This window comes from Hordeum vulgare, chromosome 7H (genome assembly GCF_904849725.1).
Source record: "Hordeum vulgare subsp. vulgare chromosome 7H, MorexV3_pseudomolecules_assembly, whole genome shotgun sequence".
Lineage (NCBI taxonomy): Eukaryota > Viridiplantae > Streptophyta > Magnoliopsida > Poales > Poaceae > Hordeum > Hordeum vulgare.
In genome coordinates this window covers 441,098,387-441,125,962 of record NC_058524.1, presented here as the reverse complement: position 1 = coordinate 441,125,962, position 27,576 = coordinate 441,098,387, and the positions used below count along the sequence as shown (strand labels likewise).

Below are 27,576 nucleotides of genomic sequence, written 5' to 3'. Positions count from 1 at the left end.
TCGCAGCACCATCGCCGGACTTCGGCGAGAGCCGAAGCTCTCCCGAGCTTCTGCAGCTCCCGTTGGACGCCCCCGAGCCTGATACGTCTCCATCATATCTACTTTTACAAACTCTTTTGCCCTTGTTTTGGACTCTAATTTGCATGATTTGAATGGAACTAACCCGGACTGACGCTGTTTTCAGTAGAATTGCCATGGTGTTGTTTTTGTGCAGAAATAAAAGTTCTCGGAATAACCTCGAAACTTATGAGGATTTTTTGTGGAATATATAAAAAATATTGGCACAAGAATTACCCGAAGACACGGAGCCAGGAGCCCACGAGCCCAGGAGGCGCGCCCCCTAGGGCGCGCCTGGCAGGCTCGTGGGGCCCATGTAGCTCCGCAGCCTCCAACTCCAACTCTATAAAGTCTCTCTCGCCCAGAAAAAAATTAAGAGAGAAGAGTTCATCGCGTTTCACGATACAGAGCCGCCGCCACAACCTGTTCTTCCTCGGAAGGGCAGATCTGGAGTCCGTTCTGGGCTCCGGAGAGGGGAAATCGACATCGTCGTCATCATCAACCATCCTCAATCGCCAATTCCATGATGCTCTCCATCGTTTGTGAGTAATCTCATCGTAGTCTTGCTGGACGGTGATGGGTTGGATGGGATCTATCATGTAATCGAGTTAGTTTTGATGGGGTTTGATCCCTAGTATCCACTATGTTCTAAGATTGATGTTGCTACAACTTTGCTATGCTCAATGCTTGTCACTAGGGCCCGAGTGCCATGATTTTAGATCTGAACCTATTATGTTTTCATCAATATATGTGTATCTTGTAGGTTGTAGTCACCTACTATGTGTTATGACCCAGCAACCCCGGAGTGACAATAACCGGAACCACTCCCGGAGATGACCACAGTATGAGGAGTTCATGTATTCACTATGTGCTAATGCTTTGTTCCAGTTCTCTATTAAAAGGAGACCTTAATATCCCTTAGTTTCCATTAGGACCCCGATTCTAAGGGAGGGATGGACAAAAGATGTCATGCAAGTTCTTTTCCATAAGGACGTATGACTAAATACGGAATACATGCCTACATTACATTGACGAACTAGAGCTAGTTACATATGACCCTATGTTATAACTATTACATGATGAATGTCATCCGACATAATTATCCATCACCGATCCAATGCCTACGAGCTTTTCCTATACTCGTCCTTGCTAAGTTACTTTATCGCTATTGCTGTCACACTTGCTATACAAATCACTACTGCTACTGTTACCATTGCTATCGTTACTATCATACTACTTTGCTACTCAAACTTTGCTGCAGATACTAAGTTTTTCAGGTGTGGTTTTGACAAATCAACTGCTAATACTCGAGAATATTCTTTGGCTCCCCTTGTGTCGAATCAATAAATTTGGGTTGAATACTCTACCCTCGAAAACTGTTGCGATCCCCTATACTTGTGGGTTATCAAGACCTTTTTCTGGCGCCGTTGTCGGGGAGCATAGTGCTATTCTATGAGTCACTTAGGATTTATATCTGTTGATCACTATGAGGAATCTGAGAGATCCAAAAACTAAAGTTTTGCCCTCAACTACGAGGACATGTAAGGAACTGCCATCTAGCTCTGCACTTGATTCACCTTCAGTTATAAGTAAATTTGCGACACCACCGCCTACTAGTAATTCTGATATGTCGCATGTGCTTGATGATGCTACTTCTGCTATCCATGATGCTTATGATGATGCTTTGCTTGATAATGATATGCCACTGGGTGAATTTATTGATGCACAAATTTCTAGAGTTACTGCTGAATCTAATGATACTTGTGAAACTGATGAAATTATTGAAATGGAACCTCCTGTTTCACCTGTTAGACCTAGCTATCTTAGATATGAATTGCCTGATATACCTAAGGGTTATGTTATGGAGGGAGAGGTAGCTGAAGACTTTCTTGCTTGTAAGGATAGCTATTATCTTGAGAATTTATTACGCAAGTGGAAAGAAAAATTCTCTGAATGCTAGAATGAAATATGATCCTAAGTTTGCTACTTCACCCATCTTTGTTACTGATAAGGATTATGAATTCTTTGTCAATCCTGAGTTAATCACTTTGGTTGAATCTGATCCTTTTCATGGTTATGAATCTGAAATTATTGTAGCACATCTTACTAGACTGAATGATATAGCCACCCTATTCACTAATGAGGAAAAAAATTCGCCATTACTATATCCTTAAGTCGTTTCCTTTCTCACTAAAGAGTGATGCTAAAACTTGGTTTACTTCTCTTGCTCCTGGTTGTGTGCGTAGTCCCCAGGATATGATATACTACATCCCTGAGAAATATTTTCCTGCCCATAAGAAACAAGCTGCCTTGCAGGATATATATAACTTTGTGCAAGTTGAAGAAGAGAGTCTCCCACAAGCTTGGGGAGGCTTGTCCAGTTACATAATGCTTTGCATGATCACCCTCTTAAGAAAAATGAAATACTTGATATCTTTTATAATGGACTAACCGATGCTTCTAGGGACCACCTAGATAGTTGTGTTGGTTATGTTTTCAGGGAACGAACTGTGGAACAAGCTGAAATTCTATTGAATAATATCTTGAGCAATGATAATGCTTGGACTATTCCCGAACCACCTCCGAAGCCAACTCCAAAGGGAAGAGGTATTCTATTCCTCAGTCCTGAAGATATGCAAGAAGCCAAGAAATCTATGCAAGAGAAAGGTATTAAATTTGAAGATGTTAAGAATCTACCACCTATTGAAGAAATACACGGTCTTGATAACCCGACACAGGTAGTAGAGGTAAATTCTCTTTGTAGATTCAATGAGAGTGATATTCCTTATGATAAGCCTCCTAGCTTATGCTTAGATGAATTTGATAACTTTGTTGCCAAACAACAAAGTTTTAATGATTATGTTAGCAGACAACTACAGCAAAATGCTCGTATGATTAATCATATAAGTGCTTGTGTGGATAGAAATGTTAACGATCTTAAGCTTATTGGTAAACATGCTTTTATGGTCACTACTCAAGTAGAACAAGTACTTAAGGCTCATAATGGCTTGCTTAATGAATTGAATGACAATTCTGTTAGAGTTGTTACTAGAGGTGGTAGAATGACTCAGGAACCTTTGTATCCTGAGGGCCATCCTAAGAGAATTGAGCAAGATTCTCAAGAAGTTAATATTGATGCACCTAGTCATCCTGGTAATAGGAAGAAAAATAAAGATGATAGGGACTTGCATGCTAGTAAACCTGTTGCTGTTACACCTGAGAATCCAAATGATGTCACTATTTCTGATGCCGAAACACAATCTGGTGATGAACATGAGCCTAGTGATAATACTGATAATGGTGTTCATGTTGATGCTCAACCTAGTAATGATAAGGATGTGGAGATTGAACCTGCTGTTGATCTTGATAACCCACAACCTAAGAACAAGAGATATGACAAGAATGATTATATTGCTAGGAAGCATGGTAAAGAAAGAGAACCATGGGTTCACAAACCCATGCCCTTTCCCCCAAACCATCCAAGAAAAAGGATGATGAGGATTTTTGAGCGCTTTGTTGAAATGATTAGACCTGTCTTTTTGCAAATGCGTTTGACTGATATGCTTAAAATGTCTCCTTATGCTAAGTACATGATATATATTGTGACTAATAAAAGGAAGATACCTGATGTTGAGATTTCTACCATGCTTGCTAATTACACTTTTAAGGGTGGGACTCCTAAGAAACTAGGTGATCCCGGAGTGCCCACTATACCTTGCTACATTAAAGGAAATTATGTTAGAACTGCTTTATGTGATCTTGGAGCCGGTGTTAGTGTTATGCCTCTCTCTTTATATCGTAGACTTGAATTGGATAAGTTGACACCTACTAAAAATGTCTTTGCAAATGGCCGACAAATCAACTGCTTTACCTATCGGCATTTGCGAGGATGTGCATGTTGTGGTTGTGAACGTTACTATCTTAACGGACTTTGTTATTCTTGATATTCCCGAGGATGATGCATGGAGGTCATCCTTGGAAGACCCTTTTTAAACACTGCAGGGGCTGTTATTGATTGCAACAAAGGTAATGTCACTTTCCATGTTAATGGTAATGAGCACACGGTGCACTTTCCGAAGAAACAATATCGAGTTCATTGCATAAATGCTATTGAAAAATCTTCATCAATTATTATTGGAAGCTTTGAATGCCCTATACCTACTGTCAAGATGAAATATGATATACTTGTTGGGGATATGCACATCCCAGTTGAGGTAACCTAGTGATTATTCAAAAATTCTCCGGTTTTATGTGATTCGAAAAAGTTTGTCAAGGAGACTTGATCAACCTCATTGACAGATTTCTTTTGATGACCATCAGATGGATGAATCTAGGAGTCACAAACTTCTGTTCCCAACTTTTACTTTTTGTTTTTTTAGAAGAAAAATGATAAATATAGCTTTATTTTCGTGTTTTCTGCGTTTTCCGTTCAATAGAAAAGTGACCTGAAAATAAAAGTTCTCCATATGGCCTGAAATTCAAGTATGATTTTTTCTGGAATATTTAAAAATTTCTGAGATAGATAACTAGTCAGGGGGATGCACCAGTGGGCCACGAGTCCAGGAGGCGCGGCCACCCCCCTGGGCGTGCCTCGCAGGCTCGTGGGTCCCATGTGGCCCCCTCCACTTATTCCAGCACCCATCATCTTCGCCTACCTCCAGAAAAAATCATTTCACAACTCAAACCCGTGTTCTTGCTCATTTTGCTGCATTTTTGATCTCCTTGTGCAAATCCCCATTCACCAAACTATTTTGGGGAATTGTTCCTTGGTATGTGACTCCTCCATTCATCCAATTAGTTTTTGTTCTAGTGCTTTATTCATTGCATATTGTTGCTGCCTTGGTGACCCTGTTCTTGAGCTTTGCATGTTAATTTTATTTGGTCCCAAGTAGTTCTGATGCATGATATGGCCTCGATGAAGAGGTGGGTGCAAATTCATAATGATAGGGTTGTGAACCTTGATGAGAGATAATAGAGATAGATTCACATGAATTGGTCTATCAATGCACTTCTCTCCACAACTTTGTGTCGGTTGTGGCATCGATTCTCTTAGAAGTTCGAGAGCTAGCTTTGTCAACTTCATCTTTTGTATTTCAACATGTAAACATATTAGTCAAATTAGCCAGCTCCTTTTTGTTGAAGCAAGCTCCTTAAATTCCCCACAAAAAGAAGTGACGGGTAGAACAAAGATATCGATTATGTCCCTTGGACCCGCTCGAACATGCAAGAAATTTAGATTAAGGTCGGGTTCTTTTGACAACTTATGACGTAAGGTGCCCCGCTCCAGCTTATTCTTGTTGGAATTATGCCCTAGAAGCAATAATAAATATAGTTATTATTATAATTCCTGTATCAAGATAATCGTTTATTATCCATGCTATAATTGTATTGAATGAAGACTCATTTACATGTGTGGATACATAGACAAAACACCGTCCCTAGCATGCCTCTAGTTGGCTAGCCAGTTGATCGATGATAGTCAGTGTCTTCTAATTATGAACAAGGTGTTGTTGCTTGATAACTGGATCACGTCATTAGGAGAATCACGTGATGGACTAGACCCAAACTAATAGACGTAGCATGTTGATCGTGTCATTTTGTTGCTACTGTTTTCTGCGTGTCAAGTATTTATTCCTATGACCATGAGATCATATAACTCACTGACACCGGAGGAATGCTTTGTGTGTATCAAACGTCGCAACGTAACTGGGTGACTATAAAGATGCTCTACAGGTATCTCCGAAGGTGTTAGTTGAGTTAGTATGGATCAAGACTAGGATTTGTCACTCCGTGTGACGGAGAGGTATCTTGGGGCCCACTCGGTAATACAACATCACACACAAGCCTTGCAAGCAATGTAACTTAGTGTAAGTTGCGGGATCTTGTATTACGGAACGAGTAAAGAGACTTGCCGGTAAACGAGATTGAAATAGGTATGCGGATACTGACGATCGAATCTCGGGCAAGTAACATACCGAAGGACAAAGGGAATGACATACGGGATTATACGAATCCTTGGCATTGAGGTTCAAACGATAAGATCTTCGTAGAATATGTAGGATCCGATATGGGCATCCAGGTCCCGCTATTGGATATTGACCGAGGAGTCTCTCGGGTCATGTCTACATAGTTCTCGAACCCGCAGGGTCTGCACACTTAAGGTTCGACGTTGTTTTATGCGTATTTGAGTTATATGGTTGGTTACCGAATGTTGTTCGGAGTCCCGGATGAGATCACGGACGTCACGAGGGTTTCCGGAATGGTCCGGAAACGAAGATTGATATATAGGATGACCTCATTTGATTACCGGAAGGTTTTCGGAGTTACCGGGAATGTACCGGGAATGACGAATGGGTTCCGGGGGTTCACCGGGGGGGGCAACCCACCCCGGGGAAGCCCATAGGCCTTGGGGGAGACACACCAGCCCTTAGTGGGCTGGTGGGACAGCCCACAAGTGCCCTATGCGCCAAGGAGAAGAAAATCAAGAGAGAAAGAAAAAAAAAGGGAGGAGGTGGGAAGGAAGGGGGACTCCCTCCCACCAAACCTAGTCCAACTCGGTTTGGGGGGGAGAGTCCTCCCCCTTGGACTCGGCCGACCCCCTTGGGCCCCAAGGCAAGGTCCCCTCCCTCCCACCTATATATACGGAGGTTTTAGGGCTGATTTGTGACGACTTTTCCACGGCAGCCTGACCACATACCTCCACGGTTTTTCCTCTAGATCGCGTTTCTGCGGAGCTCGGGCGGAGCCCTGCTGAGACAAGGTCATCACCAACCTCCGGAGCACCGTCACGCTGCCGGAGAACTCTTCTACCTCTCCGTCTCTCTTGCTGGATCAAGAAGTCCGAGATCATCGTCGAGCTGTACGTGTGCTGAACGCGGAGGTGCCGTCCGTTCGGTACTAGATCGTGGGACTGATCGTGGGATTGTTCGCGGGGCGGATCGAGGGACGTGAGGACGTTCCACTACATCAACCGCGTTCTCTAACGCTTCTGTTGTACGGTCTACGAGGGTACGTAGATCACTCATCCCCTCTCGTAGATGGACATCACCATGATAGGTCTTCGTGCGCGTAGGAATTTTTTTGTTTCCCATGCGACGTTCCCCAACAGTGGCATCATGCGCTAGGTTCATGCGTAGATGTCTTCTCGAGTAGAACACAAAAGTTTTTGTGGGCGGTGATGTGCGTTTTGCTGCCCTCCTTAGTTTTTTCTTGATTCCGCGGTATTGTTGGATTGAAGCGGCTTGGACCGACATTACTCGTACGCTTACGAGAGACTGGTTTCATCGTTACGAGTAACCCCCTTTGCTCAAAGATGACTGGCAAGTGTCGGTTTCTCCAACTTTAGTTGAATCGGATTTGACCGAGGAGGTCCTTGGATGAGGTTAAATAGCAACTCATATATCTCCGTTGTGGTGTTTGCGTAAGTAAGATGCGATCCTACTAGATACCCATGGTCACCACGTAAAACATGCAACAACAAAATTAGAGGACGTCTAACTTGTTTTTGCAGGGTATGATTGTGATGTGATATGGCCAACGATGTGACGTGATATATTGGATGTATGAGATGATCATGTTGTAATAGAAATATCGACTTGCACGTCGATGGTACGGCAACCGGCAGGAACCATAGGGTTGTCTTTATACTAACGTTTGTGCTTGCATATGCGTTTACTATTTTGCTAGGATGTAGCTTTAGTAGTAATAGCATGAGTAGCATGACAACCCCGATGGCAACACGTTGATGGTAGATCATGGTGTGGCGCCGGTGACAAGAAGATCGTGCCGGTGCTTTGGTGATGGAGATCAAGAAGCACGTGATGATGCCCATATCATGTCACTTATGAATTGCATGTGATGTTAATCCTTTTATGCACCTTGTTTTGCTTAGACCAACGGTAGCATTATGAGGTGATCTCTCACTAAAATTTCAAGACGAAATTGTGTTCTCCCCGACTGTGCACCGTTGCTACAGTTCGTCGTTTCGAGACACCACGTGATGATCGGGTGTGATAGACTCAACGTTCACATACAACGGGTGCAAAACAGTTGCGCACGCGGAACACTCGGGTTAAGCTTGACGAGCCTAGCATGTGCAGACATGGCCTCGGAACACATGAGACCGAAAGGTCGATCATGAATCATATAGATGATATGATTAGCATAGGGATGCTTACCACTGAAACTATACTCAACTCACGTGATGATCGGACTTGGGATAGTGTAAGTGGATCATGAACCACTCAAATGACTAGAGAGATGTACTTTTTGAGTGGGAGTTTAGCATATAATTTGATTAAGTTAAACTCTAATTATCTTGAACATAGTCTAAGTCCACTTTGAATATATTTGTGTTGTAGATCATGGCTCACGCGACAGTCATCCTGAATTTTAATACGTTCCTAGAGAATGCTAAGTTAAAAGATGATGGAAGCAACTTTGTAGACTGGGCTCGTAATCTTAAGCTAATCTTACAAGCTGGGAAGAAGGATTATGTCCTTAGTGCTGCGCTAGGAGATGCACCACCCGCTACGGCTGATCAGGATGTTAAGAACGCTTGGTTAGCACGTAAGGAGGACTACTCAATAGTTCAATGTGCAGTCTTGTATGGCTTAGAACCGGGACTTCAACGTCGCTTTGAGCGTCATGGAGCATTTGAGATGTTCCAGGAGTTGGAGTTTATCTTTCAGAAGAACGCCCGGATCGAGAGGTATGAGACCTCCGATAAATTCTATGCTTGCAAGATGGAGGAAAACTCGTCTATCAGTGAACATGTGCTCAAAATGTGGGTACTCAAACCGTCTAGCTGAGCTGGGGATTGAACTCCCGCAAGAAGATATCACTGACAGAATCCTTCAATCACTGCCGCCAAGCTACAAAGGCTTTGTGTTGAACTACAACATGCAAGGGATGAACAAGTCTCCCGGCGAGTTGTTTGCGATGTTGAAAGTCACAGAGTCTGAACTCCGTAAAGAGCATCAAGTGTTGATGGTGAATAAGACCACTAGTTTCAAGAGAAACGGCAAAGGCAAGAAGGGCAATTCAAGGAAGAGCGGCAAGCCTGTTGCCAATCCGCCGAAGAAACCCAAGGCTGGACCTAAGCCTGAAACGGAGTGCTACTATTGCAAGGGTATGGGTCACTAGAAGCGCAATTGCCCCAAGTATTTGGCAGATAAGAAGGCGGGCAAAGAAAAATCAGGTATATTTGATATACATGTTATTGATGTGTACTTAACCGGCTCTCGTAGTAGTGCCTGGGTATTCGATACCGGTTCTGTTGCTCATATTTGCAACTCGAAACAGGAACTGCGGAATAGACGAAGGCTGGCGAAAGATGAAGTGACGATGCGCGTAGGAAATGGTTCCAAGGTTGATGCAATCGCCGTCGGCACAGTGTCACTTCAGCTACCGTCGGGATTAGTGATGAACTTAAATCATTGCTATTTAGTGCCTGCGTTGAGCATGAATATTATATCTGGATCTTGTTTATTGCGAGACGGTTACTCTTTTAAGTCAGAGAATAATGGTTGTTCTATTTCTATGAGTAACATCTTTTATGGTCATGCACCGAATGTGAGAGGATTGTTCATATTGGATCTTGATAGCGATACGCATATACATAACATTGAGACCAAAAGAGTTAGAGTAAACAATGATAGCGCCATATTTTTGTGGCACTGCCGCTTGGGTCATATTGGTGTAAAGCGCATGAAGAAACTCCATGCTGATGGACTTTTGGAGTCACTTGACTTTGATTCACTTGACACGTGCGAACCATGCCTCATGGGCAAGATGACTAAGACTGCGTTCTCCGGAACAATGGAGCGTGCAAGTGACTTATTGGAAATCATACATACTGATGTGTGTGGTCCAATGAGCGTGGAGGCACGCGGCGGATATCGTTATTTTCTCACCTTCACTGACGATTTGAGTAGGTATGGTTATGTCTACTTGATGAAGCACAAGTCTGAAACATTTGAAAAGTTCAAGCAATTTCAGAGTGAAGTGGAAAATCATCGTAACAAGAAGATCAAGTTCCTACGGTCTGATCGTGGGGGTGAATATCTGAGTTTCGAGTTTGGTGATCACTTAAGAAAATGTGGAATTGTTTCACAGTTGACACCGCCTGGAACACCACAGCGTAATGGTGTGTCCGAACGTCGTAATCGTACTTTGTTAGAGATGGTGCGATCTATGATGTCTCTTACTGATTTGCCGTTATCATTTTGGGGTTATGCATTAGAAACAGCTGCATTCACTTTAAATAGGGCACCATCAAAATCCGTTGAGACGACACCATACGAATTGTGGTATGGCAAAAGACCAAAGTTGTCGTTTCTTGAAGTTTGGGGATGTGATGCTTATGTCAAAAAGCTTCAGCCTGAAAAGCTGGAACCCAAAGCGGAAAAGTGCGTCTTCATAGGTTACCCAAAAGAGACAGTTGGGTACACCTTCTATCTCAAATCCGAGGGCAAAGTGTTTGTTGCTAAGAACGGAGCTTTTCTCGAGAAGGAGTTTCTCTCGAGAGAATTGAGTGGGAGGAAGATAGAACTTGACGAGGTTGTCGAACCTCTCATCCCTCTGGATGGTGGCGCAGGGCAAGGGGAAACCTCTGTCGTTGCGACGCCGGTTGAGGAGGAAGTTAATGATGGTGATCATGAAACTCCAGTTCAAGTTTCTGAACCACGCAGGTCGACGAGATCACGCGCTGCTCCAGAGTGGTACGGTAATCCCGTCTTATCAATCATGTTGTTAGACAACAATGAACCTGCAAATTATGAAGAAGCAATGGTGGGCCCAGATTCCAACAAATGGCTAGAAGCCATGAAGTCCGAGATAGGATCCATGTATGAGAACAAAGTGTGGACTTTGGAGATACTACCTGAGGGCCGCAAGGCTATTCAGAACAAATGGATCTTTAAGAAGAAGACGGACGCTGACGGTAATGTGACCGTTTATAAAGCTCGACTTGTGGCAAAGGGTTTTTCACAAGTTCCAGGAGTTGACTAAGATGAGACTTTCTCACCCGTAGCGATGCTTAAGTCCGTCAGAATCATGTTAGCAATAGCTGCATTTTTCGATTATGAAATCTGGCAGATGGATGTCAAAACGACGTTCCTTAACGGTTTCCTTAAGGAAGAGTTGTATATGATGCAACCCGAAGGTTTTGTCGATCCTAAGAGTGCTAACAAGGTGTGCAAGCTCCAGCGATCCATTTATGGACTGGTGCAAGCATCTCGGAGTTGGAACAAACGCTTTGATGAGGTGATCAAAGCATTTGGGTTTATACAAGTGGTTGGAGAATCTTGTATTTACAAGAAAGTGAGTGGGAGCTCTGTGGCGTTTCTAATATTATATGTGGATGACATATTACTGATTGGAAACAACGTAGAGCTTTTGGAGAGCATAAAAGGTTACTTGAATAAAAGTTTGTCTATGAAGGACCTAGGAGAAGTTGCTTACATTCTAGGCATTAAGATCTATAGGGATAGATCAAAACGCCTGATAGGACTTTCACAAAGCACATACCTTGATAAAGTTTTGAAGAGGTTCAAAATGGAACAGTCCAAGAAAGGGTTCTTGCCAGATTTACAAGGTACAAGATTGAGTAAGACTCAGTTCCCAGCAACTGATGAAGATAGAGAGCATATGCGCTCCGTCCCCTATGCTTCAGCCATAGGTTCTATCATGTATGCAATGTTGTGCACTAGACCGGATGTTAGCCTGGCCATAAGTATGGCAGGTAGGTTCCAGAGTAATCCAGGAGTGGATCACTGGACAGCGGTCAAGAATATCCTGAAGTACCTGAAAAGGACTAAGGAGATGTTTCTCGTGTATGGAGGTGACGAAGAGCTCGCCGTAAAAGGTTACGTCGATGCAAGCTTTGACACAGATCCGGACGACTCTAAGTCGCAAACCGGATACGTATTTATTCTTAATGGGGGTGCAGTAAGCTGGTGCAGTTCCAAGCAAAGCGTCGTAGCAGATTCTACATGTGAAGCGGAGTACATGGCTGCCTCGGAGGCGGCTAAGGAGGGTGTCTGGATGAAGCAGTTCATGACGGATCTTGGAGTGGTGCCAAGCGCACTGAATCCAATAACCTTGTTCTGTGACAACACGGGTGCCATTGCCTTAGCAAAGGAACCACGGTTTCACAAGAAGACTAGACACATCAAACGACGCTTCAACCTCATCCGCGACTACGTCGAGGAAAAGGACGTAAATATATGCAAAGTGCACACGGATCTGAATGTAGCAGACCCGCTGACTAAACCTCTTCCACGGCCAAAACATGATCGACACCAGAACTGTATGGGTGTTAGATTTATTACAATGTAATTCACATGGTGATGTGAGGGCTAGATTATTGACTCTAGTGCAAGTGGGAGACTGTTGGAATTATGCCCTAGAAGCAATAATAAATATAGTTATTATTATAATTCCTGTACCAAGATAATCGTTTATTATCCATGCTATAATTGTATTGAATGAAGACTCATTTACATGTGTGGATACATAGACAAAACACCGTCCCTAGCATGCCTCTAGTTGGCTAGCCAGTTGATCGATGATAGTCAGTGTCTTCTGATTATGAACAAGGTGTTGTTGCTTGATAACTGGATCACGTCATTAGGAGAATCACGTGATGGACTAGACCCAAACTAATAGACGTAGCATGTTGATCGTGTCATTTTGTTGCTACTGTTTTCTGCGTGTCAAGTATTTATTCCTATGACCATGAGATCATATAACTCACTGACACCGGAGGAATGCTTTGTGTGTATCAAACGTCGCAACGTAACTGGGTGACTATAAAGATGCTCTACAGGTATCTCCGAAGGTGTTAATTGAGTTAGTATGGATCAAGACTGGGATTTGTCACTCCGTGTGACGGAGAGGTATCTCGGGGCCCACTCGGTAATACAACATCACACACAAGCCTTGCAAGCAATGTAACTTAGTGTAAGTTGCGGGATCTTGTATTACGGAACGAGTAAAGAGACTTGCCGGTAAACGAGATTGAAATAGGTATGCGGATACTGACGATCGAATCTCGGGCAAGTAACATACCGAAGGACAAAGGGAATGACATACGGGATTATACGAATCCTTGGCACTGAGGTTCAAACGATAAGATCTTCGTAGAATATGTAGGATCCAATATGGGCATCTAGGTCCCGCTATTGGATATTGACCGAGGAGTCTCTCGGGTCATGTCTACATAGTTCTCGAACCCGCAGGGTCTGCACACTTAAGGTTCGACGTTGTTTTATGCGTATTTGAGTTATATGGTTGGTTACCGAATGTTGTTCGGAGTCCCGGATGAGATCACGGACGTCACGAGGGTTTCCGGAATGGTCCGGAAACGAAGATTGATATATAGGATGACCTCATTTGATTACCGGAAGGTTTTCGGAGTTACCGGGAATGTACCGGGAATGACGAATGGGTTCCGGGGGTTCACCGGGGGGGGCAACCCACCCCGGGGAAGCCCATAGGCCTTGGGGGAGACACACCAGCCCTTAGTGGGCTGGTGGGACAGCCCACAAGTGCCCTATGCACCAAGGAGAAGAAAATCAAGAGAGAAAGAAAAAAAAAGGGAGGAGGTGGGAAGGAAGGGGGACTCCCTCCCACCAAACCTAGTCCAACTCGGTTTGGGGGGGGAGAGTCCTCCCCCTTGGACTCGGCCGACCCCCTTGGGCCCCAAGGTAAGGTCCCCTCCCTCTCACCTATATATACGGAGGTTTTAGGGCTGATTTGTGACGACTTTTCCACGGTAGCCCGACCACATACCTCCACGGTTTTTCCTCTAGATCGCGTTTCTGCGGAGCTCGGGCGGAGCCCTGCTGAGACAAGGTCATCACCAACCTCCGGAGCGCCGTCACGCTGCCGGAGAACTCTTCTACCTCTCCGTCTCTCTTGCTGGATCAAGAAGGCCGAGATCATCGTCGAGCTGTACATGTGCTGAACGCGGAGGTGCCGTCCGTTCGGTACTAGATCGTGGGACTGATCGCGGGATTGTTCGCGGGGCGGATCGAGGGACGTGAGGACGTTCCACTACATCAACCGCGTTCTCTAACGCTTCTGTTGTACGGTCTACGAGGGTACGTAGATCACTCATCCCCTCTCGTAGATGGACATCACCATGATAGGTCTTCGTGCGCGTAGGAAATTTTTTGTTTCCCATGCGACGTTCCCCAACAATTCTAAAATCCACCCTTAAATTTTTGGAAGCCTCCCAGAAAAGGAGGATAGATTATAAAATAACATGAAAAGGGGACAACTTATTTTGGCAACCACCAAAAGAATTAGGCCTAAATAGTAGAAATGGATATTTTTGTCACATAACATGTCAAAAAAGAATCATACATATCCGCATATATGATTTAAATAAGGAAAACACTTAGAAACAACCAGATGATTTCTCGCACGCCACGCGTCGCGGCGGACCTACATGGGATGCACCACTCGTTTTCTTTAGAGCCACTAGTTTTCTTCCCATATTTTTTCTCCCTCGTCTCCTACCTCTTTCCTATCACCTCTCCGTCCAGATCTCATTTGTTACCCTGCATCTGCTGACCTCCATCCTCTGTAGTATCACGTGAGCATCGTCGTCCCAAGAACGTGGAGATCCATTGAAGACCTTGTTGCATCTCCTCCGACCATCTCACTATGAGGTTGCGTCGGCACCGCATCCGTTGTTACAACCTGGTGTGCACAATAGGCACCATGCTACAGACGCCCGTGTTGCTTCCGTGGCCGGAGGAGATCCTTAATCCCTTCGCATCAGTTGGTGTCGGTGGGTGGCAGAGATGCAGTTCAACGGGTCGCTGCCGCATGGCGACGACGCAGATGCAATGCAACATGTCGGTGGTGGGCGGCCGAGCTGCAGTTCAACGGTCATGGTGCTACGCGTCGGCGGCGGAGCTACAGTGAAACACTTCGGTGAGCGACGGAAGTGCAGTGAAATGCAACAGGGCGTGGTGTTGTGTGCCGGCAGCGGAGTTGCGTTGGAGCACTCTTCGGGTCATTGGAGCTCCGCCGCGGCGCGTCGTTGGAGTTGTAGTGAATCACGTCGAAAGGTTGTTCGTCGAGGTTGCAATGGAGCCGCCGGTGCGATGGGTTGTTCTACGATCGAACGAACACCTCGATTAGATCGTACGGCTCGCTAGGCGGATGATTTCCTCGGGGATCATAGCAGCTCCTTTTAAATAAACAAGCCGTGCAAATGAAAAATACACATGATACAAAACCAGCCTGCGCACTACATCATCATATATTATTATTATTCTATACAACTTATATATAAGAGCTGTTTTTTTTTAATTTTTTATTTTGCTAACCTCATGTATCATGGGGTTTATATAAGAGCTGTTGGCAACTTTCGAAGTCCCGAAGCTTTTAACTTCTGATACTTGTCTAGTAAATTGAATTGAAACATTCCAATACAAGGCGCTCGTGGCCTGATGGACAAGGCATTTGACTTCTAATCAAAGGATTGTGGGTTCGAGTCCCACCGAGCGTGAGTTTTTTTTTTGCGTTTCTCTTTTTTTCCTTATCCACACTTATCCATTTCTTTTGTACAAATACGATATTTGAACGCTGTGTTTTTTTCCTTATCCACACTTATCCATTTCTTTTGTACAAATACGATATTTGAACGCTGCACTTCACAGCAAGTCTGAATTTCCGGATGCAAAATATGAAATAAAAAGCTACGTGCCTGTTCGGAACCTCTTCAGGTCTTACAACTCCACTCCGCATGAGGAGCTCGGTTTGAACAACTTCGTGCGATTGTGCTGCCGCTCCCTCCGCTCCGGGAGGTGTGGTTTTGGAGCCGAGAGGATCCGAGCAAGGCGTAAGTTTACACCGAATCTATGAATCAGGAACATCATCACGGATGATGGATCTGGCGCGCGAACATCCCCCCTAAGATTGAGCTGTTTGCGAGGCGACATCTTCAGGATCCTGTGCTTACTAGAGATACAACATGTGTAAGCGAAATTGGGCAAGGTCCCATTTTATGTTCCTTCTGTGATAATGCCGACACTGTGAGACAATTGTTCTTCGTGTTCAATTGCTAGGGCCTAGGGGTGGTTTGGGGATCTGCTGGTGTTGTGCCAAATACTAGCTGCCGTATTTCTTCTCTGCCAAACTTTTTCTTCGTTTAGTGTTTTCCTCCCGGTGGGGGTCGTTTGTTCATGCTGGGCATTTCTGCTATATGCTGGGCTCCGTGGAACATAATGAACATGGGTTACCTTTGATCATCATGTTATGCGTTCTCATCTTGAGGCGGTGTTCTGTGCTTGTTCCTCTATTCATGTGTAAGAACTTGTTACTTCTGTTTTTAACGGAAACGCGCTATTAGTTCTTGGTGATGGCTGTTTGTAGCTTGTTTCTGGTTCTCTATCTATCTCCCTGTTCCTTCTTGTGGGTGTCGAGTGTCACATGTTGTAGCCATGGTGTTGTATCTTCTGTTTTTCCAATATATATGAAAATGCTTAAGGCCGGCTTTTGCCCGCTGTAGTCATCACAAAAATTAAAAAAGCACTTCAGTGGAAACAAAATAATTGTGCCATAATTTGGGCAACAATCTGCTAGCGTCAATGGTTAGGTGCTACTGCAAGCAGCATCCTGAACAATTTATACTGACACGAGAAAGTATTTGTCCAGCAGCACAGACCAAAAAATGTCAGATCAGAGTTCCACGAAGAACAAACCGGGTGCAGCAACTGACATGGAACAACAGCAAAATTAAGTCTGGTGGATCAAGTACAGCATCGTTACCAACACCAAAATATGTATCCTACGAAACTTTGCTCTTTCTAACCCCAAATGCTGTGTGTTTATTATTCCTATGATTGTCAAGAGCGCCTATATGTCCTGCTGCTAGATCTTCTCTTGCTTTTCGCCTACGAGGGGGAGCATCTCCAACCGGCTTCTCGGGGTGCGCGGGCTAGGGGTGGAGGCCTGCTGGGAGATCAGATGCCTCACATAGCCATAGAAGGTGCAGCCGACGAGCGTGATCCCACACCCTACTGCGTTCATGGCGGAGATCGGGTTGCGGAAGATCATCCAGGAGATCAGTACCGCGACAGCAACCTGCATGCCGATCATGATGCCAGTTTGTCAGTGCTGAACTTGAACTGAAGAAGCAGAACAAAGAGGAATAGAGTCTCACACTCTCACTCTCACCTTGAGATTGCCGGCTACATTGAAGGTCACCGCTGTCGTTGAATGGATAACATAGAAGATGGAGAAGTTGAGGCAGAAGGCTAGAACTCCTGAGGTGATTATGATGATTAGTGCAGGGACGGTTGAATCATATGTGTAGAGCCAGTTGATTACGCCGCTCCCTTCGAGTACGATCGCTGGTATCGATAGTATCATGGTGGCAAAGGGTGCCATGTAGTACACGGTGTTAATGCTGCAGGGAAGAAAAGAACAAGAAATCAGCTCACTGAGAGGAAAATGAAAATAACCATCCTTCCCCTTAAATTCTTTATTGTAAAACTCAGACATGTCATATGTGATCTTTTCTTTTGTGAACTGATCAGATCAACTTCTTACCTGTCAAATTTGTATCCATGGAGTAGGGACTCTGCCAAGATAGTCTTTGTAGATGTGGCGAGGCAGCCAACCATGGCAGCGCAAAAACCAAGCATATTGAAGCTAAGCTCAGTTACTGAAGTTAAGAGGATTCCACCCACTATTGGAATCAAAGAAGCCCATATGCGCCACTCAAAATATTTCCTCCAGACCAACCACTGCAGAATAACTGTTCTTCAATGAATCAGAATATGCCGCAGCGGTCGCGCAAAGGGCATGTTGAATCGTAGAGCAAGAAATGAGAGAACCTGTTGTTGCAGGAGTGAAAGATTTTATGGTCTGCATGAAGGAGACCGGGATGTACCGCAGGCTGATATTTCCCAGCACGATGTTTATGCAGAACACAAATGACATGGGGAATATCCTTTTCCAGCGATCCTCGGGGGCGACCTCGATCAGCGGTTTTACTTTGAGCACTTTGATTGCGATATAGGCTCCAATAGAAGAGCATATGAAGTGGACGCACGACACAGTCAGAGGGAATTTGAACTCCAGTTTCTGCATCCAGGAAAAAACTTTAAATCGTCGAGAGCAAGGAGCAGATAATTTCTTTATTGGAAAATGAGGATATTCGTCATTCAGGATCATTTTATTTTCAGACATGTGAAGGTAGTGTAGGATGTTGTATTATTATTTCTAGTTTAACTCTGAATAAAGTTTGAAACCTGGCATGTTGGACTGTTGGTTTACCCTCTAGTTTAACTCTGAATGAACTAGCAATCAAACACATGAACAAAAGAAAGGACTTGAGGTTTTGTTTCTCATCCTAAATGTTTTTTACTATTGGCAAGGAAACCTGATTCGATAATTCCTTTTGTTTTTACTTTAGTGGCATGATAAAATCATTGACTAATCTGCACCTGAAGGCACGGATCAAACATGAGAAAGTGCATAGGAGGATGAGGAGGAAAAATAAAAGGGGGTGATGGAGAAGAGTTGGGACCTGGAAGATCCACTTGTTGATGATGATGACGGTGACGTTGAAGCCCCACCATTGGAGGATGGCGAGCACCGCCCGGACCGTCGCCACGTTCCCCATCTTCCCCTCCTCCATCGCAAGGAAACAAACGCCTCTCCTCCACAAGAGATGAAGAAGAAGATGAAGAAGAAGGCCAAGGGAAGAAACCGAAACCGGCCGGCGTTCCGGAATGAATTGATTAATAATCAATTAATCCATCGAAAACTCCTCTCTGGACGACCCGCTCTAGAAGGCATCGCCGGTTCTTCCAGAAGGTTCTAGAAAGATGAGAACTTGAGGCGGCGCCGTCGATGTCCAGCGAAGAGAAACACGAGAGATCGGAGAGGTGAGAAGAGAATAGATACCCAGGGCAGGATTCGTCCCGGTTTTAGGTTGAGAGCTCGGTTTGTGTGAAGGAGGGCGAGGACGGGAGGCTGTTCCCTGTCATCATGGAAAGCGTTGCGGCTGCCTTCACGTCATGCTTCTACTACGCGGCCTATCCTGGCCTGGACACGTGTCACGCGAGATAATGACGGGCGATTGCAAACAAGATTCGTCACTGCAATTAGCAAACCATTTTTAACTCCTAGGATTTGATGATCTGCCGCTCCGAATCTCCCTCAAACCATGTTGTAGCACAATGCAATGTGTTTAGAGGCATGTTTGAATTGATACGTTTCTCACAAGCACCCTCTAAGCACATTGCATTATAATTTATACATGGCATTAAAATGTCACAATAATAAATCAGTTTCCGAAAATAGGACTACTAGTATTAGGTAAAATAACACGAAAGTACAGTGAGTCATAGCCAAACAACAGGGAAAACGGAGAGATAGACAAGGGCATCATTAGTTCCTTACAAGAGTTACAATGGAACAACTGGCACTAAGTAAGTAAAAAAACACAAGAAATCAAGTGATGTTTCGTGCAGATAATAATACAGCCTACATAAAAGAAGCGTTTCATCAGGCGAGACTTCCATCACACTGTAAGTGTCAAACTACACAACTGACTGGCTCTGATTCAACTATTCTTCAAGCCAGTGTATACATAACAAAATGACCGGCCCTCCCAAGAACGAGGGCCAAAGAATGATCATCGTCCCTTCCTTTTTTCCTTTACCTAAACGCTCGGCCAAGCAAAATCTTGCAAAACGCAATTCTGCTTATTACTCTTCTTGGCCAAGCAATATCATCATCAACTAGGCTGCTATGCGTTGTCCGGCTGGCTCGCGCGCTTGGCGCCTATATGTTGTTGCTTATTCAGGATTGACTTCTCGTACCTCTGCATCCCCTCCCTCGCCCGCCGCACGCTGCACAGCGGGCAGTACCAGTGGCCCTTTGGGACGCAGGTGCGCTTGGGCGTCATGCAGTACACGTGGTAGGCCTCGTCGCACCCGTCGCACAGGGTGATCTCCTCGTCGTCCTTGTTCTTGAAGCAGCCCCTGCAGAGGCAGGAGGGGCAGTACCAGCACTCCAGGTTCTTCTGCTTCTCCAGCGCGATCTGGCTCGTCCTCAGGCACCGGATGTGGTAGAACTTGTAGGGGCAGTAAGGGTGGCCGCATACCAGGAACTGCTTGTCGTCGTCCTCGCACGTGCCGCAGTTCTTGCACAGCTTCGACAGGGCGGTCGTGTACAGATCCGGCTCGTTCTCTTCCTCCACGCTCGGCACCGAGCTCCCTTCTCTTTCGTCGACTACCTCGATTCCGCTGGCAACTTCAGGTGGTTCTACCTTCTTGACGACCTCAAGCTTGTCACACAGAGGACAATCACCATGCAGGCTGTCATGAACGTTCTTCTTGGTGCCTGCAGCCTTTCCCTTTCCCTTATTGTTGCTGCAGGCAGGGCAGTGCCAGTTGTCCGGGATTTGTGTCATGGCAGGATGGAGTCGCTTCACACAGTCAAAGTGGTATGTCGTGTCGCATCCATCACAGATAAGGCTTTTTTCTTCCTCTGCACTGGTTCCACATTGTTTGCAAGTGCAAGTTCGCCCAAGTCCACATGTCCCAGATCGCTTTGGTATTGTAGAATGACCGGAATCACATGGGGAGAACTGTGTGGTCGTATTTGAATCCTTCGGGATTTTCTGGACGAAACCACCCAAACTAGTTTCCTAATGAAATATACAATCAGTAGAAATTATCAACTGAATGTAACAATTTAGAAAGTAGCCAGCAAACTGTGCACAAACAGACTGATTACCTCTATGATCCTGTGCTCAGCAGCAACCTCTACTTCAGAAACTCCAGAAGCCTGTAAAGATTATATCATAAGCATTGCCCAGCACCAGTATAAAGACGAATTATAGCAACAAGTTAAGCATTGACAGCAGCTTGAGGTACAGTTATGCAGAAATACATGTCTCTTAACTATGGTGGCAAAAACTGCAAACTTACTTGCTTCTGATAGGAAGCTCGTGAAATGATTGGAAGATTGCTGGCTAGACTTGTCATCTCTCGGCCAACTTGTTCAAACTTCTCCCATATCTATATCATGCACAAATATACATACATATTAAAGTATTATTTGCCTGAATGTTTCATGAAATACTTATAGCAAGCAAAAGAAAGGGATGAAAAGTTGAAAAGACCAAAAATAAGAAGAGCAGCACACGTCTTCTCAGAGGGGTAGGAGGTGGTGCACTAAGGTCTACACAGCTACACCGAATCTAACCATTAGTTGATTTTACCCCAACACATTAAAGTTGTTTTTCGCTATCTGTCCATTTTAGTAACCGAAAGGAGGAAAATAAAACTTCCTCACTTGGATTGATGCTCCAGCATTGAGCTGCACATGCAGAAGAATGATTCGACAATTTACGTGTGCTCGCAGATGCCATGGTGAAAATACAGGGACCATTTGAGACACTACAGTATATAAAAGGCCTGTTCTAGGCTGCCAAGCAGAAGTGATGCTGACGTGTCTCTATTTGAAATCATAAAACACAGTAATAATCATAGTTAAAGAAGGCACACTTAGGCTCTAGGCGATAAGAAAACGACTAGCGCTGAAATACGCTTAATCTGCGCATAAGCATGCGCCTTGGTTATAAAAGTGCAATGCGATGACAAAACGCACACACAATTAACACCTAGAGCTTTTTTGAACTATTGTAATAATCAAGAACGCGGCTACTTTTTCCAATGAATGATTGAGAAGCAGTTACCTGCTGGATGTGGTCGTTGAACAGAGCCGGGTTCCGTGCATAGTTTCCATTTCTCATGTTGGTGTCAATTTTCCCCAAATCAATGACCTCATGAACCTTACTCACATGGAAAGTTCCAACTAGCAAATCACACAACAAGGCAAACTTCTCCGAGACAAAAATGTCAAGGAGAGCATTATTGCACATTGCTGTGTTGGCATCCAAAGATGCTGCAGTTGCATCTTTTAATGCAATAGAGGAGCTAATCTCTTTAGCACCTGCTACTCCAGCAGGATGCTCTTCTGACGCTCCTTGGCCTTTATTTAGGTCACCCTGGTAATCACAGAGAAATTCAGTATCAGGGGAAATTCCTATCATAGACATTATACACTAGGTTGCTTCTTCTATGAGATATATGTTCTGAACAAGAACATCATTACTGACTTTTTGCACTGATTGACAGCAATTGTATCTGAGCGCATCTTGTATGCAGCTCTGAATCCCCCCACCCTTATTTACACCTGGGGATTGCAGGAAACCCTCCAACGTGTCCCTCCAAGTAATCCAATGTCTGGGCAGCATGTGGTGGCCATCTTGCCCGGAACTGCCGCTACAGGGGACGATGGTGGCACAAGGCTGCAGACAGAGCAAGCAAAGGAAAAGCAGTGAGCACAGATTTCAGTTATGTAGAATATCTGCAGAGGAAAAGATATTTCGTCTATTGGGTACAGAATTGCTAGGCAGCGGCAAGATTCATAGCATTGGAAGAACCTAGTGTGCAAATCTAGGCGCTTCAAAATGAAATCTTGGCCGGCCGGTGGCACAAAAGAGCAAAGACAGCCAAATATTCCAACTGCAACGGCAAGAAAGGGGTCTGGGGAAGAAGAAAGAAGACGACCAGGCTAGGGATTGCAATGCTTACCGCTCCGGGGTCGGAGGTGGCGCCGCAGGCGGCCGTGCGGCGGCGCTTGTAGGTGACGAGGACCTCGGGCGACGGCTGCTCCCCCGGGGCAGGGCGCTTGGGAGAGGCCAGCGGCGGGGCGGCGGCGTCCTGGGAGGTCATATTCCGGCACGGCGGCCGCAGCACATGCCCAGCAAAGAGCGCGCACGTGGCCGGAACCGGGAGCGAAGCCTCGGAGGGGTGAGAGGGAGCGAGTTTCTAGGGTTTCCGGCGGGGGGTTACGGAGGAGGATTTGGGTTGGGATCTCCCGGTGAGGGGGAGGGGAGGGGAGGGGAGCAGCAGAGCAAAGCAGAGAGGAGAGGGGAGCGGGACAAGGTGAGAGATGAGTTTTGGGAAGAGGAAAAACGGAAAAGGGAAAGCCAGACGGACGGACTGTTGGTGTTGGGCCTTCTATCTGGGAAGGGACGGCTATCTATACTGCCCCCTCCGAGTCAGCTTTGGACATGGGCAATTCGGCATGGCCTCTCTGATTTGTATCTGCTCCGTTGCCGGTGCGGGCTGCATCCCCTCGGAGGTGGATGGCAGCGCAGTGGGGCGGAGATCGGAGGTGGCCGGCGGTGGGGCGGAGTACAGGTGCGACTGCAGAGGGGCAGGGGGGGACTGGAGGTGGAGGTCCTGGATGGTCGGTGGAGTGAAGAGGAGCGGGCGGTGGTCGGCGGAGAGGAGTGAGGGCGGAGGAGAAGGAAGACCGGCTGTCAATGGAGCAGCCGCGGGGCCGGGCAGGGTCGTCGCGGCGGGAGGCGGCCGGCGTACGACGGTACGAGTAGTGGTGGAGGAACGGCGGCGACCGGTGGAAGAGACACGGGGCAGGGTTGCTCGCGATTGAAGAGGGCGGTGGCAGGAAGGACGGCTCCGGCGGCGGCGGCGGCGGCGGCGGCGGCGGCGTCGTGCTCGTGCGCGGAAGAGAGGGGATTCGAGCGAAGAGATGCGAGAAAACCAGACACGACCGATGGTGCTGTTTAGTGGCTATGGTTTAGAGCATCTCCAACGCACCCGCGGCAGCACAGGGCTTTAAATTTTATTTACAGCGCCGAAATAGCTAATAACACGACGCGCTTTAAATTTTATTTACAGCACCGAAATAGCTATAACACGACGCGTTAAGATTTTAAAAACTGCTTCAAAACAGGCGGATGCACGCAGCTCAGGCCCTGTTTGTTTCATAAGTCCTATGATTTTTTTAAGTCCCAACTTATAAGTCATAAGTCTCTACCTGTTTGTTTACAAGGACTTATAAGTCCCGAATCCCTACCTGTTTGTTTACAGGGACTTATAAGTCCATGTTGTAGAAAACGAGACGGCGGGGGGACGAACCGAGTGGCGACGGGGCGGCGGCCGGGTGGCGACGGGGCGGGGCGGCGACGGGGCGGGGGCGGCGACGGGGCGGGGCGGCGATTGGGCGGCGACGGGGCGGCCCGGGCGGTGACGGGGCGGGCAGGGACGGGACGGGCGGCCGGCAGCGATTGGGGCGGTGCGAGCGACGAGGGGCAGGGCGGCGGCCACTGGATCGACTTCCGCGGGCCTAACCAGCAATAAGTCCCAATAAGCTCCTACTAGAGACTCTTATTTGATAAGTCCCAAATAACCATAATAAGTCCCAATAAGTCCCTTGTGTTTGGTTTAGGTGGGACTTGGACTTTTTTAAGTCCCAAAACCAATAAGTCCCTGAAAACAAACACCCTCTCAATCGACAGCCGCGTCGCGCGAGGAACATGCGTTTAGTGGGGCCAACAACCGCTTATCCCTTTTTCTATCTCCAGCCGAAGCATCTCCTCCACTTATTTTGTATTCAAATCACTCTCTCATCTCCCACTCTCTCGTTTCACATCTCACTCGAGAAGCGGACGGTTGCTGTCGCATTTGCTGACTCGCCGTCGCGTTTGCAGCGTGAGCTGTGACGGCTCTGCCGTGCTGCGAGCCGGTGCTACGAGGTTGACGTAGTTGCTGCGACGGCTCCGGCGTGCTGCGAGTCGGTGCTGCGAGGTCGTCAGAGTTGCTGCGACGACTCCGTGGTGCTGCGATCCGGTGTTGCGAGGTCGTCGGAGTTGCTGCGACAGCTCCGTCGTGCTACGAGCCGGTGCTGCGAGGTCACCGGAGTTGTTGCGACAGCTCCGTCGTGCTACGAGCCGGTGCTGCGAGGTCACCGGAGTTGGTGCGACCGCTCCGCCGTGCTGTGAGCCAGTGTTGCGAGGTCGCCGGAGTTGCTGCAACGGCTCCCTCGTGCTGCGAGCCGGTGCTGCGAGGTCGTCGGAGTTGTTGCGACGGCTCCGTCGTGCTGCAAGTCGGTGATGCGAGGTCACCGAAGTTGCTGTGAGCCAGTTTTGACGGCATTCTGCAATGCCACCGGAGCTTGCTACACGGGTGAGGTTATGTGTGCGGCATCCTTGATGAAAAGAAAGAATAAGAGAGAAGGTTATACCGCGTTGACTTCCACTAGACTACTAGAGATGTCCATATTGTACGGTTCATGAGGCGGATGTTTTTTGCCTTTCATACATCTCGATGGCGCCTAGCAGCCGTCTAAGACTTTTTTTTTGTCCAACATATGCACAAAAACACGGCGCCCAGTCCGACGGGCGCACTTGCAGCATCCAATGCGCCCAATCCGATGCCCTAATAATGTAGCCTCGAAGCCAGCTCTCTCAAAATTTGCAGCGCGGTGCTGACATTTTTTGTGCACACTCTATTTTAGAGCTTGTGCTGGAGCGCTGTTTTTGTTTCCGCATCCAAAAAAAGTTTTTTAGCGCGCGGAGCAATTTTTGGCGTGTGTTGGAGATGATGTTAGAGCATCTCGAGCCGCGCCCCAAGCCCTCGGGGCGCCTTTTTTACAGCCGACGTCAGAAAAAAAGTCCCGCCGCGCCCTTAGATCCTCGTTTTTTTGTCAATTTGGGTTGAAACTACAACCAGCGAACCCAAGTGAAACTCGGCGCTCTGCGGGTCGTCTAGGGCACCAGCTAGAGCAAAAAAGGCACGTGGGCTCGTGCTGTCGGCGACACCGGCCGTTTTCTTGCCGTTTTTCCCCTTTCCCTCCATTTTCCCATTACCCTACCCTCTTCTCACCCGCCACTCTCGCCATTCTCCCTAGATCCGTCTGCCATGCCGCCGAAGAAGTATCTGCCCCCTCGCCAAGCCACCAATTCCGCCCAGCCAAAGTAGAGGAAGTCGAGGGCGCCGATGGAAAGGCCCCGGGGCTTGACGTACGCCCAGTGGAAGGCTGACATTGATCGTCGGACGGCGGTCACCACCGGTCGGCGAAACAGGCTTAACATGAAGAGGGTCAGGGGGCAGTGGCGGAGCAGGAGGAGGCGTCTCACGCAGCGGGGATGGTGAACCTTCCGCCTCATCATCAACAGGACGGCCAGTACCCACAAGGAGCGTGAGGGAGCCAGCAGAGCATCGCGTCGCCAGCCAACTTCTCGCCTCCCCTGTGGGGGTACGCGCCCTCGCCTGAGTAAGTCGATGGCAACGCGCTCGGCGGCTTCAACCCCAACATCACCTTCCCGCATGGCTCGACGTCCCCCCCCCCTCACCTTCAACCCCAACCCACGCACGCCATCCCTCGCGTTCACCGTCGGCCTCAGCACCCACTACAACTACTCGTCGCCAACGTACTCAGCCTCGCCTGCGCCCACTATGTGTCGTGGGGCCCTACCCTTCGCACATGCCTTGGCGCCACTTTGCTGACACTTGTTCTTTGACTCTGCAGATGGTTTGGATGTTCGACATGTTTCGCTGGGACAACAACGGCCAAGACTTCAAGTTCCTTCATGTGTTCACCAAGATCGAGTCATTCGAGAAATGGACAGAGTGTCGGTTCACTCTCGCCGAAGACAAGGACGGCGTCTACAACTCGGACGCTCCTGCCTTGGCGGCGGAAGAAGGGTGTCCCAATGGCAATAAAAGAGCCAAGACGGCGAGAGACGCGGCACCCTCTGCCAAAAGGCTGGAATCATCGATAGAATAGTGCATTCCTATGCCAAGAGCAACACCGCCAAGAGGGAGGATAAATTGTAGGTGAGGTGGTCGATGTTGATGACGAAGCAGAACGTCAAGCTCGACCTTCTCAGGACCAACGTCATCGCGAAGAAGAGGAACACTGACCTCGCGTTCCTGATGGGCGCATACGTGTCGATGATGGACGAGCAAGTGAAGGCGTGGTACCTGGCGGAGCGTGTCCTCATCTTGAACTAGATGTCGGGACCGACAGCGACCACTGCCACAACGCAAAGCACTGAAGTTGTGCCCGCGACACCGAGCACTAAGCTACACCCATGATGCCGAGCAGTGAAGTTGTACCCACGTTGTCGAGCACTCAAGTTGTGCCCACAACGCTGACGATGAAGCCGACCTCCCCGAGCCCTACAGTAGAGAAGCATGTCGTTTGAGTTCTACGTCTATGGTTCCTACCCTTTTGATCACCGGACTTTGGCTATGTTCGATCACCGACCCTGTGGCATGATGGTCGCCGACCTGTGGCATGATGATCGCCGAACTTGTCTGGGTTTTTTGGTAGATGGAAAGGCAACTTTTAATTTTTTGTGCATTGGGGCCGAAACCTGGGGGCGGCTGGAAACTTGATCCCCTCATGCCAAAAAAAGCGCCGGCGCAAACGCCCAACGCACTTCGTCGGGTGCGCCGGGGGGCAAACAGCTCGAGATGCTCTTAGGAGCGTGTTTGGTATCTTGCATCACACTAGATCGATCCATTTGGATAAAAAAATGTATTTGGTTGCAAATGGAAATGCCTGACTTAGAGCGTGGCTTGCTGGAAACCCTTGAATCGCAGTTTCCTACGAGCCAGGTTGAGTGTGGCGCATTAAGAAGGTAGCGTGTTTGCGACAATC

General features: G+C 47.0%; 2 protein-coding genes and 1 non-coding gene across 3 annotated transcripts; 1 reads left to right on the top strand and 2 right to left on the bottom strand.

Moving 5' to 3' along the window:
* Nucleotides 1-15,510: 15,510 nt before the first annotated feature.
* On the top strand, nt 15,511-15,583 carry TRNAR-UCU. Its single transcript has one exon. It is a non-coding gene; the product is annotated as a tRNA-Arg (tRNA).
* Nucleotides 15,584-16,616: 1,033 nt separating this feature from the next.
* On the bottom strand, nt 16,617-19,084 carry LOC123412838 (UDP-galactose transporter 1-like). Its single transcript, XM_045105784.1, has 5 exons — nt 18,611-19,084; nt 17,916-18,165; nt 17,629-17,836; nt 17,254-17,485; nt 16,617-17,160 (listed from the first exon to the last, which is right to left on the bottom strand). Exons 1-5 carry the CDS (start codon nt 18,719-18,721, stop codon nt 16,948-16,950), a joined length of 1,014 nt encoding a protein of 337 aa, XP_044961719.1. The 5' UTR covers nt 18,722-19,084; the 3' UTR covers nt 16,617-16,947.
* A 292-nt stretch (nt 19,085-19,376) lies between these two features.
* Nucleotides 19,377-22,835, bottom strand: LOC123409698 (PHD finger protein EHD3-like). The gene is made up of 6 exons (XM_045102561.1): nt 22,695-22,835; nt 22,217-22,408; nt 21,794-22,105; nt 21,024-21,113; nt 20,830-20,880; nt 19,377-20,740 (listed from the first exon to the last, which is right to left on the bottom strand). Exons 1-6 carry the CDS (start codon nt 22,833-22,835, stop codon nt 19,838-19,840), a joined length of 1,689 nt encoding a protein of 562 aa, XP_044958496.1. The 3' UTR covers nt 19,377-19,837.
* Nucleotides 22,836-27,576: the final 4,741 nt, after the last annotated feature.

Coding starts and splice junctions, on each gene's coding strand:
- LOC123412838 (XM_045105784.1), bottom strand. CDS start 18,721: ATGGAGGAGGGGAAGATGGGGAACGTGGCGACGGTCCGGGCGGTGCTC. Junction 17,486..17,628: donor CATGGATACAAATTTGACAG/GTAAGAAGTTGA, acceptor TCTTCCCTGCAG/CATTAACACCGTGTACTACA. Junction 17,161..17,253: donor ATGTAGCCGGCAATCTCAAG/GTGAGAGTGAGA, acceptor ATCGGCATGCAG/GTTGCTGTCGCGGTACTGAT.
- LOC123409698 (XM_045102561.1), bottom strand. CDS start 22,835: ATGACCTCCCAGGACGCCGCCGCCCCGCCGCTGGCCTCTCCCAAGCGC. Junction 22,106..22,216: donor GCTGTCAATCAGTGCAAAAA/GTCAGTAATGAT, acceptor TGTGATTACCAG/GGTGACCTAAATAAAGGCCA. Junction 20,881..21,023: donor GAGCTTCCTATCAGAAGCAA/GTAAGTTTGCAG, acceptor TAATCTTTACAG/GCTTCTGGAGTTTCTGAAGT.